At 46.3% G+C, this 12,729-nt stretch overlaps 1 protein-coding gene across 1 annotated transcript in view; it reads left to right on the forward strand.

The window, feature by feature from the left end:
- PRKCH (protein kinase C eta) overlaps nt 1–12,729 on the forward strand; it is a 205,664-nt gene that overhangs the window by 170,022 nt on the left and 22,913 nt on the right. The window contains exons 11-12 of the mRNA XM_006216558.4: nt 11,554–11,692; nt 12,356–12,544. Coding sequence (XP_006216620.1) covers nt 11,554–11,692; nt 12,356–12,544 — 328 coding nt within the window. The remainder of the gene's footprint in view (nt 1–11,553; nt 11,693–12,355; nt 12,545–12,729) is intronic.

The raw sequence follows: 12,729 nt of genomic DNA on the forward strand, positions 1-12,729 counted from the left end.
ACCTGTCTTTCTTGACCACAAGTCCAGATTTGCTCCGTCTCCAGAACTGGTCACTCTGGATTTGTTACCGGATAAGATCTTCAGTGTGGACTCCTGTTCCCTAGTGGGGCATGTAAAATATGCCCCACTATTATTGCTATATGAAAGCTTCTATTTGCAAAAGGTCTTTAACTACCTCTGTAAAGTATGCATGGATATATGTATAATGTTGTGGCACAGGATATTTAAGAAGTGAAATCCAGGGTTAGTGACTGTTTAGACTAAGGTCAGTCGATCACCTTGTGACCTTAACAGTGTTTTCACACAGGAACTGAGGTGCTGGGCAAACTGATCAAACTGAAATAGCCGTTATTTTTTGGATCAAGATTAGTCCAGCACTGAGGCAAGAAGGTTAGTCTCCTCTCAAAAGGTGTGTTCATCTGCCACTTTGGTTTACAAGTTTGGTGATGTTTTCTATGCTAAAACTAAGACACATAGGCTACAAATAATTTTTGCCCTGATTTGTGAGTTCTGTTGACTTTTAAGAACTTAGTGGGTTATGATAACTCTTACTTATGCATTGAATAGATGACCTCTATGAAGACGACTATTACCACATGAAACCGGCAAATCTTTGGGCAGCATCTCCACAATATAAGTACTCAGATACTTAAAAGTGAACAACTAAGCGGCTGGCTTGAAAGACTTTGGCTCTTTGGTTATAAGACCAAGTACTGGCACCAGAGTGAGCGGGTGCTTGGGAAATGGCACCGAATTCTCCCAAAGGGAGTGACTTAGGGGAAAATTCGAAGCCTTGCACATTTTGTTATGCCATGCACAGCGCTGGGAGGAAATCAGGAAAGTTCCTCCATGGAAAGGCGTTCGGATGTGGGTTGCTGTCCTGTGTCCAGCCTGTGATCAGTGGTCTGGAAACGACCTGTGGAATATTCCAGGCCTGTCCTTGGGGTTTGCCATCCGATTGGGGAAAGCAAGGCTTTTTATGCAAAACATCATTAGAAAACAAAGCAATAGTGACTATGACCCAGGACTAAAATTTGAGGTCCATATTTAATTCTGAGGGCCTGGGAGTGGTTCTGAACTACAGAAGTCCGTCGGGTTTTCAGAGACTTCGGTTGAGACAGCTCAGGTTTCGTCTGTGATGGGGAGAGCAGGTAACCAGATGAAACCTGTCAATATCGCCAAAAGTCCTGGTTCAAGTTGGAAGGCTCCCCGCCTCCCCCCTGCCCCTCCCCGCCCCTCTGATATTACTGTTGCGTAAGGCATTACTAATGCTGGCAGAGGCTTGTGCTGAGCCATTTGCCAAAATCAGCCTGCATGGCCCTTCCTGGGGTTGACACTATAAACTATTCCTTCCTGTCATAAAGCGTTCTCGTTACCCACGCCCTGCCTCGCACGCTCTGCGAGGCTGTGTGTTTGGCCAGCGGATGGCCGCAACAGCTTTTGCTGCTTGTTTGCCCCAGGTTCTAACCCTGGCAGAGCAAGGGCATTACTGTTTCTTCTCAGTGGACTGTCTTCAGGGAACCAGCCTCACAGCTGACAGGATCTAGGCCCCTTAGAAGAGCCCTGGGTTTTCTTAGAGGGAACCAGCCACAGCTAGACAGGTTAAGCTGTCTCACTGTCCCTGACAGTGTCTTCCATTATCCCCATTGTGTCCAACAGTAACCGTGACAACGATGGCCAGTGGTTACCTAGTGCCATGTGCCTGTGAATGTTAACAGAGTTTCACTCTCTGAACCTGTTTGTGTCCAACAAAAAGCCCCGTGGGATCCATCGGCCCCTGCTCATCCCTCCTCCACAGCTGCCCCGATTGTCATTAACATCTTTTTGCTTAGTAGGGAGCCATGCTCTAAGCCTCCGTAATGAAAACCTCCTCATCCTTCATCTTCACACACACCTCCTGCAAGCAGCCAGCCAGTGAGGAGCTCCTCCCCACCAGCCCTGACCCTGGCTGGCAGGCTCTCAGAATCCCCATGACTCGCTGATCCTATTTGTGATCTTGCTGTAGGAGAAATTCCATTTCCTTGTTGGATTTCTATGGTTGGGAAGCCAAGCTGCCCCTGGCAGCTGGTTTTCCGTGGGTCAGCTGCACTGGGCGTGGGAGAAGTCCTGAGGAATTAACAGGATTCAGCTCGTTGACCACTTTGTCCCCTCTGGACCACAAGTCCAGGAATGCCATCGGGCCCAGCATCCTTTCTGTGGGGTCGGAGCTAGGTCCAATGGCCAGGAGGCCCCTAGCAGCCAAGGGGCTGTCATCTCCTTGATGTCTTTCTCCAAAGCCCTCCACCCTGCCTCCTGCTTTCTCAGTGAATGCTGCCAGGTACCACATAGGAAGCATTTGGCAAGAAGAGTTAGTGAAAGAGATTTGCTTGGCAACTATAAAATAAAAGTACTGTAAGGAACTGCTAAATAAATTTGTGCTACTCCAGCCAGGGAATTTCAGCCCTCCTGGGAGTAGGGAGCATGGAATGAACAAATACATGGAGAAAGCTCAACTGCCTGTTTGTTTGATGGCTCATTCATGTGATGGTCCTAAGGAGATGTGTGATTGGCACATTGTGGACATTATTCAAACTCATTGCTTTCTGCATGTGTCCAGAAAGTCAATGAATGCTTTCTTTGTACATTTTTATTTTCCTACCACAAGACAGGACAAGGGGAAATTTCTCAGTTAGGTTGGTCCTGTGTGTACGGAGGGGTGCAAGTGGAAACAGGCTTTCTGCTTATCAAGGGCATGAAATGCCAGGACTGGATAGAGCCCAGCACCTGGCCCGTGGGGGTTAGTTGGTGTGGCCCTGGCCCTGTTTTAAAGGGAGTATAATAGCCAAGCTTGTGCAGTCATTTTTATGATCATTTCCCATCTCAAGTAGCTGTTGGGAAGACATATGAAAGGGTAGTGGGGAAAGAGCCACCCAGGAGCCTCGGGAGCACTTCTGGGTTAGAAATTGTTTCACTGACTTTCATTCATTAGAAAGTAAGTTATTTTGCATTGAGCCTCATAATGATGAACATTCATATTTCAAATATTTGTACTTAAGCTGATGTTGCAATAGATCAGCCTCACAGACACCAGATAAAGAGTCACTTCATGAGGAGAAATGGCACGGGGACCTCCTTTAATACCGGGAAAGTCGCTTCTTTCTGCCGGGGCCTCATTTACGAACTACTGTTGGTTAAGGCTACAGGGACACATCATGGGACTATGGAAAATATCAGTGTCATTGGTGACAATTATGTAGATGGTAGGCACTTCAGGTAATTTCAGTGGTTAGAAAAAAATGAGCTTGTGATAACAGGTTCCGAATTCTGAGTCCACAGATGTTCACCTAAACAAGTAAGGTGGCTTTTTTCAACATGTTTTTGTAGCCTGGGTTTTTAAAACAAATCCTTTCCATTCCTACCAGTAGAGCACTTTCCCTACATGTCTTCCTTGAGAATGACAGCCTGAAATGGTAGGGAAACCAAAGGAAAGGATTAAAGCCAAAAGATGTAAATAAATCTTTTAATGGCTTTTTCCTGGTTATCAAAGTAAGACTTAATTCCTATAAAAATTTAGAAAATACAAAAAAGGAAAAATAATTCATAAATATATCACTTAGGCACAGGCTTTCAATCAGTCTTTCTCTTTTATCTTTTCTCATCTTTTCCTTTTTCCCTCCTGTCTTTCTTCCTTCCCTCTGCCCTCCCCTTGACAACAGTCATAACACAATTAAGAGAATATTGAAAATACAATTTTGTGTCCTGCTTTCTCACTTAGAATTGTATCAGCCTATAAATAAGTCATGAAACCCAGCAGCTATAAAGACTGACAGATTTGACTTTATAAAAATATGAAAGTTGCCATAAACAAAACAAAAACAGACTGGGCAATAATATGTGCAACCAATATAACAAATTGCTCCTATCTGCTGTGTTATGAGCCTCTAAAAATCATTTTTTTAAAAACCCAAATTTTAAAATAGGTAAAACATTTTACCTGTTTTTAAAATACATAAAGCAGGCAACAGAAGAAACACAAATGACCTTTAACCATATACATATTTTTAAAGCTTAATATCATTAACAATCAAGAAATGAAATTAAAACAATGAGATCATTTTTCCCTAGCAAATTGGCAAGAATACAAGGATGATTACATCTCACCTGAACAAGGAAGCCCAGTGGACACTCCTGTACACTGCTGGTGGGAGTAAAATTTGGTGTCAGTTTCTTGAAGGGCAGTTGCTCAACATCTATTTAAATTTTAAACATTTATACCCTGTGACACAGCATTTCCACTTCTGAAATTTTAACCCTTCTACAAGTGTGCAAATAACGCTCATTACTCTGTTGTCTGAAGATGCAAATGATCAGAAACAATCTACATGTTCATGAGAGGTGGAGATTAGGTTAATAATGGTACATCTTTAAGATGGAATTTTATGTAACCATACAAAGAATGAGGCAGATTCACAGGATATAGGAATATGTCCAAAATATTTGTTAGGTGAGAAAAGCAGTTTCCTTCAAAATGCATGTTAGGGCAGCATTGAGAAGATTTGAAGATTGTGAACGCATCATCATTTTCTCCATAATTTTTTCAGGAATGATTGAATGTTACATAATGAAAACAGTACTTTTATAATCACCAAAGACATAATTTTCAAAAGGCAAAAAATTCTGTCATAAACATTTGTCTGCCTTTTTTGTCCTTCATAAAATTTTAACAGCTTTCCTAAAATCCTGCCCTGGATATACCATAATTTATTTCGCTGTTCCCTTATTAATAAATAATTTAGTTTGTTTCCAAAATTTGCTGTCATGCATAATGCAGCAATAACCATCTTCGTAAAGTAAAAAGGTAAAATATAAAATAAACTTAAGTTTACACTCGCAAAAACATCACATCATGTAGCAGAGGTTGAGAGTTTAACCTAGAGAGAATCCATCAGATGATTCTGGTTGAAAAAGGTTAACGTTTTCTAACCCTTTTAAACCTAAACAGGACTACGGATGGCCCACTGGAGGCAAAAGATCCCTGCTTCCTGGCCTTCAGCTGAGCTGCTCACTCTGACTGTTCATTTCTCGCTAGTGTTTGTGGTCTCAGTGTGAAAAAAAACGAGGGATATTATCCTCAGGATGCTCTCACCAAGGCTTAGTCCCAACCCGTCTCCTTTTCATTCCATTCTTTCTCCCCAGGTGAACTCATCCCCACCCAGCTAATAACTCGCACATTTCTATCCCTGGCCTGCCTGACCTGCCCTCCGCGTCCTAGCTGTGTATAGTCAGCTGCCTGTTAAACATCTCTGCTCGGACATCTGAAAAATAGCTCAGTATGTCCAAAATAAATTCTGTGAGCTTCTCCCCTTTTACCTTCTGCATCTTTCCATTGCTAAATCCCATTATGTTTTTCCCCTAAAAGTTCATCCACCTAGTTCTCTGCACCCTACTGCCCCACCCTGGTCCAGCCTCCATCACTTCTTTTCTGAATACTCCAGTAGCTTCCCAGTTGGTCTCTCCATGCTCTAACTCATCCCCTCTGACCTGTTATCCATATCATAGCTGGAGGCTTGTTGTAAAATCACAAGTTAACGCCACCCCGCTCTTCTATAAGAGCTTTCAGGGGGTTCCCTTTCCTCTTAGGCTAAAGACTGGAATCCTCGCTGGCCCCACTGTATCAGGCTCCTGCCATCTCCTGTCTCCTTCTGAGCCCCCTGCATATGCCCGGCTCATGGATAGCAATCAAAGATTTGTAGGGTGGGTGAACAACTGAGTATCTTCTGTTAGGTAGTACATGAAGGGTGCTACTATCTGACTTGGGATGAAACCAAATTTTAGGCTTTTGCTATTTCAGTGACTATTTAAAATTCTTTTTACCAGTTTAATACAATCAGTCTTGCTTTGAAAAGATTTCAAGTTTATATAAATCCAGACATTCAAAACACAAGCCAGCCCTAAATGGTTTTGTTTTGAAATTTAGATCATAATCCAAATTCACTCTCTTGGCAAATGCCGCGTCTTAACTCTTGCCCACATGCCAGCCTCTCTTCCCTGGAAGAGGGCAGCATGCTATCTTCTGTTTGACAGCTAGAGATCTGCTGTGCACTCCCTTACTCCTGCCCCTTGAAGGACTGTATAAAATCCATTGAACTTTCTCCATGCACAAGCTAAAAGCCAAGGCAAAAAAAACATTTTTTGCAGAATTTTGATTATGCATTTAATAGTGATGTGCACAAAAATGTCCTTTTGTTCTAGTTCAATCTCAGGGTATTTGCTGATTCTCCGATGGCTCTTGTTTGACTTGATGAAGTCCTCTCAAGAAATAGCCTACTAGGAGGATTAGCCAGGAACATAATACCGAACATGGAAGAGAATGTGCCACCTGTAGTGGGTCAGGAACCCAGGCCTTGAAGGGGGGTGAGCAGAACTGAGTTTGAATCCTGACTTTATCCCTGGCCAACTAAATGATGTTGGTGCAAAGCCTACTTCATAGGGTTGTTTTGAAGATAAACTAAGACAATAAATAATAAAATATAGATAAAGCACTTAGCATTTGGTGAGCATCCCAATGTATATTAGCTAGCAATGACACTCATTATTTATTATTATTATTACCCACAGAACCTTTTTTTCAGGTTCTCTGGATACACACACATACCAACAATGAACAAACAGACAAAACTCAATATATCAACAATAAATAGTATGTTGACTGTATATTTTATAACTAATATCAAAGTTATACTTTGTTAAATAATTGTTATCCATTAGATTCAGATATTAAAATATGTATAGATGAGATCGTTTCATGTTTTGGATTTGCATCCAGATCTGCAAACAGATGGATCAGGAAGGGAGTAAATGTAGCTGAAACAAGATTGGGCATGCATTGATTGCTGCTGATGTGGTGTGATTGCTACAGGAGATGTTACATTATTCGCTGCACTTTTGTAAACATATAATATTTTCTATGATAAAATGTTTTAAAAATATATTAAATATAGCACCTAAATAGCCTCTTAGATTCATTCTTGTTCAAGGAGTCAGCTCTTAACTCACTTTTTATTTCTTTTGGAAGTGTAACTGATTCCACTGATCTAAGCAGTAAGACTCCTGTCATTTTGTTTTACGACTCTCAGAATAGCTCGTGGTGGAAACAAAATAAATACAATTTCTGAATTTCCTTTGTCTTGAACCACTTGAGAATCCTCTCTGAAACCACTGCGGGCATTTTAAGTAACCCTGATTACCCAGCAAGAACAATGTACCTTTCAGGCAGTCAGGGAGGATAAAATAACTCTTTCTACCCTTCTGTGCTTGCAGAACAAAGGGATAGCTATTAAATCCCCGCTCAATACGCTAATGAACGATGAGCCCATAATTGTGTGTTTAGCATTTTAGGACTTGAGCCTCTGCCCTGTATGAACCTGTCATCCTCATTGTCTAGCCTTGTTAACTCTGGCTGCTGAGTTACATGTTGGCATGGGAGGCTGCGGAACTCCAAAGCCAAGAACTGACCTCTGCATATTTCATATTCAGTTCAGGAGTCAGAGGGTGACTTTTTGGCTTTTGCTTTTTTTGTTAAATGAAGGTGACTATTTACCCTTAGAGTAGAAGCTGGCCATGGCCGTAAATGGCTGTGTAACCTCTGGATGGGTTTGGCTAACCCTCTCAGTGTCCTGCTCGCCATCTGGATGTGAGCCAGGAAAAGTGTTATGCCTGAGTCCCCTCTGCTTTCTGCTTGCCGCTCCTAAGGCAGTTTCTTTTCTCCAGTTTCACTAAAGCAAAGCATTTGAACTTATATTTCAGGGCCACAGAATCTATCTCTTGGGGGTAAATCACATGGGTTTTTATGAGTATAATTATTTTGAAACAAGGGTCCCAGTGATGTTTACAGAACTTCCGTCTTTCCCCTGAAAATAAGTCAGGCTCTGCATTGGCCATTATCTACCTGAGATGCACCTGTGGATCTCTTTGGTCTGTGTCTTCTGCCGGGACCGAGCTGGGGCTAGGGAGGAATAGGGCTCAGCCCCAGCCAAGGGGGGAGACAGGTGCAGAGTCTTCGGGAGTACAGTGCAAGGTGTGCTGTCGGAGAGGTATCTGGGGATGTCAGGACCGATCTCACGGTGGAGATATTGGGGCCAAGGGCAGAACTGATAGCCTGGGATCTTATGCTCTTAATTGAACCCCCTGAGGATCCTGGTTTGAGAGTTTTGTCCTATTAGGTAGCACCTGCTGTGAAGCCAGCAACAGCATTTCCCTCAGGGCTGGTCCCATTCTGAGCATGCCTAAAATTAGACTGAGAAGTCAGGTTTGAGGTGTATAACCTGCCTCTGTGCCCCAGGGAATCATCCCGTGACCAGGCTGAGTCGCATCCCTGTGCTGCTCAATTCTGTGTCCTGAGCAGCAGGGTTGTGCCCCAAGACTTCTGGGTACAGAGGGCATTGTGACAGGCAACTTACAGACCTGATGACAAAGCCCTTTTCTCTCCCTGAACAATTCCTGCGTACCTGTACCTGTAACAGCTGCCGAGTAATAAGTAATCAAACCTCTTCCCTGGGACGTTAGTCACAAGTTTTCCTGAGCAATCTCAGGTCAGCTCTTTAGACCGTTGTGGGTTTCTGTTTGTACTTGTTTCTGCTACCCCAGGAAATCCTTTCCGAGCCCTTACCAGTTATAACGGCTTCGGGAAAGTTCAGAAACGCAGGCACCCCGTTTGGCCATGGAAGAGACCCAGAGCACTCTGTGCAGGCTCTGGGTGCAGGGCCGCAGGGGCCTGGACCTCTGGGCGAGAACGCGGTGCTGATACAGCCAGCTCCCAGGCCCTCCTGGGGCCACAGGCTATAATCTCCAACCTCAGCCAGCCCCTTTTAATGTTTGCCATCATCAGTCCCCAGAGGAGCCAGACAACCAGGCGCTAATAGGGCCTGGAGTCTGAAGCCACTTCTGGAAGAATAACTGAGCTAGACCGTGCTCCTGGCAGTGGTCTCCCTACCCACCGCCCCGGGCTCTTGTGATTCCACTTTCACGTCGGCTGAACAGATCTAGCTCATGTTGTGTGTGGGCGTGCAGAGGAGGACACGGGTTCCGCAGACCACAGCCTGCTGCAAGCAGTTGCCTGTGTAGGAGGTGGGATTCTTCACAGGGAGGGGGTGGGAGGCTGACTGGAGGTTTAGAGATGGAGGAGCCTTGCTTTGCAGGTGACTCGCAGGTCCGCAGCACACCTCTGCCGACCCCCGGGAGGTGGCTGCCGGGACACAGGTGCGGAGAGGAGGCTGGTCTGCGAAAGCTCTACTGCTTTCACCTCACTCGTCAGGGATTCCTGGAAAACAGAACTCAGTTTCCATCCCTGGGTGTCTTCCAGCGACCACTGTCTGTGAGACCAGTGTGTTCTGGCTGGATCCAGTCGCAGGGCCCGGTGTGGAAACAAGCTGCACCGGTTCTGTCATTACTACCTCCTCCAGCTGCAGCGTGACCCCAGGCTGGACAGAGACCAGCCTCTTCCCTCGGGCCGAGCAGGGGTAGGAAAACAGAACTGTGAGTGCCCTGACGCCACCCACTGGGGATGCCAAGCCCCAGAACAGCCGTCAGTGGCCCCCACTGTGAAGACGCCCAGTGTGGGGCCACCGTCACCCCCAGTGGCCGCCTCACACCTGGCGGTCGACTGCAGACCTCTGGGTGCAGGAAGTCACCTATCATCCCCGGCAGGCTGGGCAGCCTCCTCACTGATTAGCCCGTGTGGTTGCCTTTGAGCACGCCATTGCTTCAAAAAGCAAAGCATAAAGCTGTCGCACCATAGGCAAAGCTGCCTGTCTCGTCCTCTCCAGGCTGAGCCTAGAGCCTGGCAGTGGTGTTGGTCTGTAGGACGCTTTCCCAGGCTGCCATGGTGCCAGGTCTCCCTCTGTGATGATGCCTGGATATGTGTGGTGACAGGAGACAGGAAGACAGGTGGTGCTTGAAGTCCATGTGGGGGAGCAGGCATTGAGGGAACATGGCCTTTTGTTTGCAGACAGTTTTTTCAGGTCTTTTACCAAACAATTCTGCTGCTGGAAACTCACTTCCCTTAAGTGGATTCTGTTCCTATGGTTGGGGGAGGGAGGGAAGGTGCTTTTGTCCTGGGCTCACCATAATCTCTGAGGCTCCTGTGTAGCTAGGGTGCACCCAGACCAACCCTGTTATTACTCCTGTCTTGCTTTTCCTTGGTTATTAACGTCCCCGCTAACCCACTGAGTCTCAGCAGAAACCCAGGAGTCATCAATCCTGCCGCTTCTCCTCATCTCCCTCTAAGTGGTCCTCAGGCCTGCACACTGATTGTGCGTTCACCGAAGCCCTGCTAACTGACCCCTTGCCTTCTGTTCCATTTGACGCTGTCCTAGTTCAGGTCCTAACGTCTCTGCCTAGGACTGTTTGAGCTGCTTGCTGCTAGCTGATCTTTTCTGTTCAGTTGGAGATCTTAATTAGAGAGCTTCCGTGGGTCACTTCTGCCTAATAGCTAACTATCAAAATTCCTTAGTGCGGCATTCGGGGCCCTTCACAGTTTGGACCTAATTGTCCTTTCCAGCCCTGGCATTTTGATGGCCCCGATGTTCCGATGCAGGCTCACTCTCCATCCATACTACACCTCAAAGAGTTCCCGAGCCTACCTGCCCATCACACCTCCGCGCCTACCTCCATGCACCAGCTCTGTCCACCTGCCCACAATAACCTTCTCACATCCCTCCCCTGTATGGAAGGCTCTGACACACCGCTTTAAGAGCCAGCTCAATTTTGCTTCTACTGTGGAACTATCCCTCTCTCTTCCCACTAGAAGGGATTAATTGTTCCTTCCTGTGTTCCTCTCCCAGCACTGAGTTCGTGCGTCCATCATGCCACCTGTATTATACAACAACTGGTTTTCTCTTCTTCCCTCTCCCGTTTCTCTTTCTCCTCCCCTCCATGTATGTATATAGAGAGATGCGTGTATAGGTATCTGTGTATACACACATCTCTATGTATGGATTTTGAACAAATATTTATGGAGTGCAGTATGCCTAGCACAGTGGTGAACCACATCAACCCGCTCCCTCCTTCGTGGAGCTAATGTTTGTCTCCCCAGTGCTCTGCGAGCCCCTTAGGGAGAAGGAGCACGTGCACTCTTGATGCCTATCACAGTCCGTGGCCCACAGCGGCCACTTGCTCCGGGAATGTTCCCCAAGTGAAGCCCAGTGGGTAGAAAGATGCCAGAGTGGAGAACACGGTGGGAGTGGGTGGATGTCTTGGGGGTATAAAGTAAGTGGGAAGCCTGGAAAAGTTACCTTCTCAGTTTCTAATGGGCAGCCTGTGTCTTAATATCTGGAGAGTCCATTCAGGTGGATCCAGCATCCAAGAACCACAAGGCACATTTTGAGAGCTGATCTGCATTTTTCATCCAACTGACCCAAAGAAGCATTGTTTTCCTTTGAAGTATGTGTGCAGAAAGCTCTCGGGCCGCGCCTGGCCCCTCTGTGGTCTGATCACCCATTCCGTGACCCAGCTCATCCAGGTGGATGGTCTAGGGGCCCCGCTGCCCCACCACATGCCACTCTTGGTTTCTTTCAGAGATCTCAAGCTGGACAACGTACTGTTGGACCACGAGGGTCACTGTAAACTGGCCGACTTCGGAATGTGCAAGGAGGGGATCTGTAACGGGGTGACCACGGCCACCTTCTGCGGCACGCCCGACTACATTGCTCCCGAGGTGAGTGCCCTCGCTGTCTGGGCGGCTCTGCAAGGCCCAGCGCTCCAACAGCCCTGTCAGAGATGCGCAGGCCGTTCGTGTGCCACAACCTGTGGGCGGCATGGAAAGCTGACGCCTCCATGCTCCTCTGTGGCTCGTTGGGTGAATGATGGCTGAAAATGTCCTCAGTTCCTCCAAATAAGAATCCAGGTCAAAAACAGTTTTGGAAACTTTGTAGCTACTTCAGGGTTTAGCCCTGAATGAGGACAAAGCATGCTCCATGCACAGCTATTCAAGTTTCTTCTTTGCCTCTGTTCAGTGCTTTGACCCAAGCCCCAATTAGCAGAAATAGATAAGCTCTTGAGTTTCTCCCATATGGGTGAATGAGTCCAGTCTCCTCTTCCTTCTCCACAGATGCAGTTCTAAACCCTTCCTGGTTTGGATCTGCATCTACTATCACCTTGGCCTAAGCAGGCCATAGACGTTTGATCACCCACATGAGAAAGCCTCTGAGTTGAGCCCCGGGAAGACAGACCACTCTCCAGAGGTGGAATGAAATACGCAGGCCAGCACAGGGAACTCCCTTGTGATGCGGCCTCTCCTAATCCGTCATTTTCCTCAGTCATTAGGACGCATTTGTTGATCAGAGGCACGAGGCAATTCTCACATTGCCCCTTTGCACAGATCCTCCAGGAGATGCTGTACGGGCCCGCGGTGGACTGGTGGGCAATGGGCGTGCTGCTCTATGAGATGCTGTGCGGCCATGCACCCTTCGAGGCAGAGAACGAGGATGACCTCTTTGAGGCCATACTGAACGATGAAGTGGTCTACCCTACGTGGCTGCATGAAGATGCCACAGGGATCCTGAAATCTGTAAGTTGTGCTCACTCAGCCAGCTTTCCAGCTATTGCAAACCAGCTTGCTGTATGTGCTTCTTGATTTGGGTTTTTTTTTTAAATTTATTTATTTATTTTTGAGGGGAGGAGGAGGCAATTAGGATTTTTTTTTTATTTTTAAGAGGTACTGGGGATCAAACCCAGGACCTCGTTCATGCTAAG

This window comes from Vicugna pacos, chromosome 6 (genome assembly GCF_048564905.1).
Source record: "Vicugna pacos chromosome 6, VicPac4, whole genome shotgun sequence".
Lineage (NCBI taxonomy): Eukaryota > Metazoa > Chordata > Mammalia > Artiodactyla > Camelidae > Vicugna > Vicugna pacos.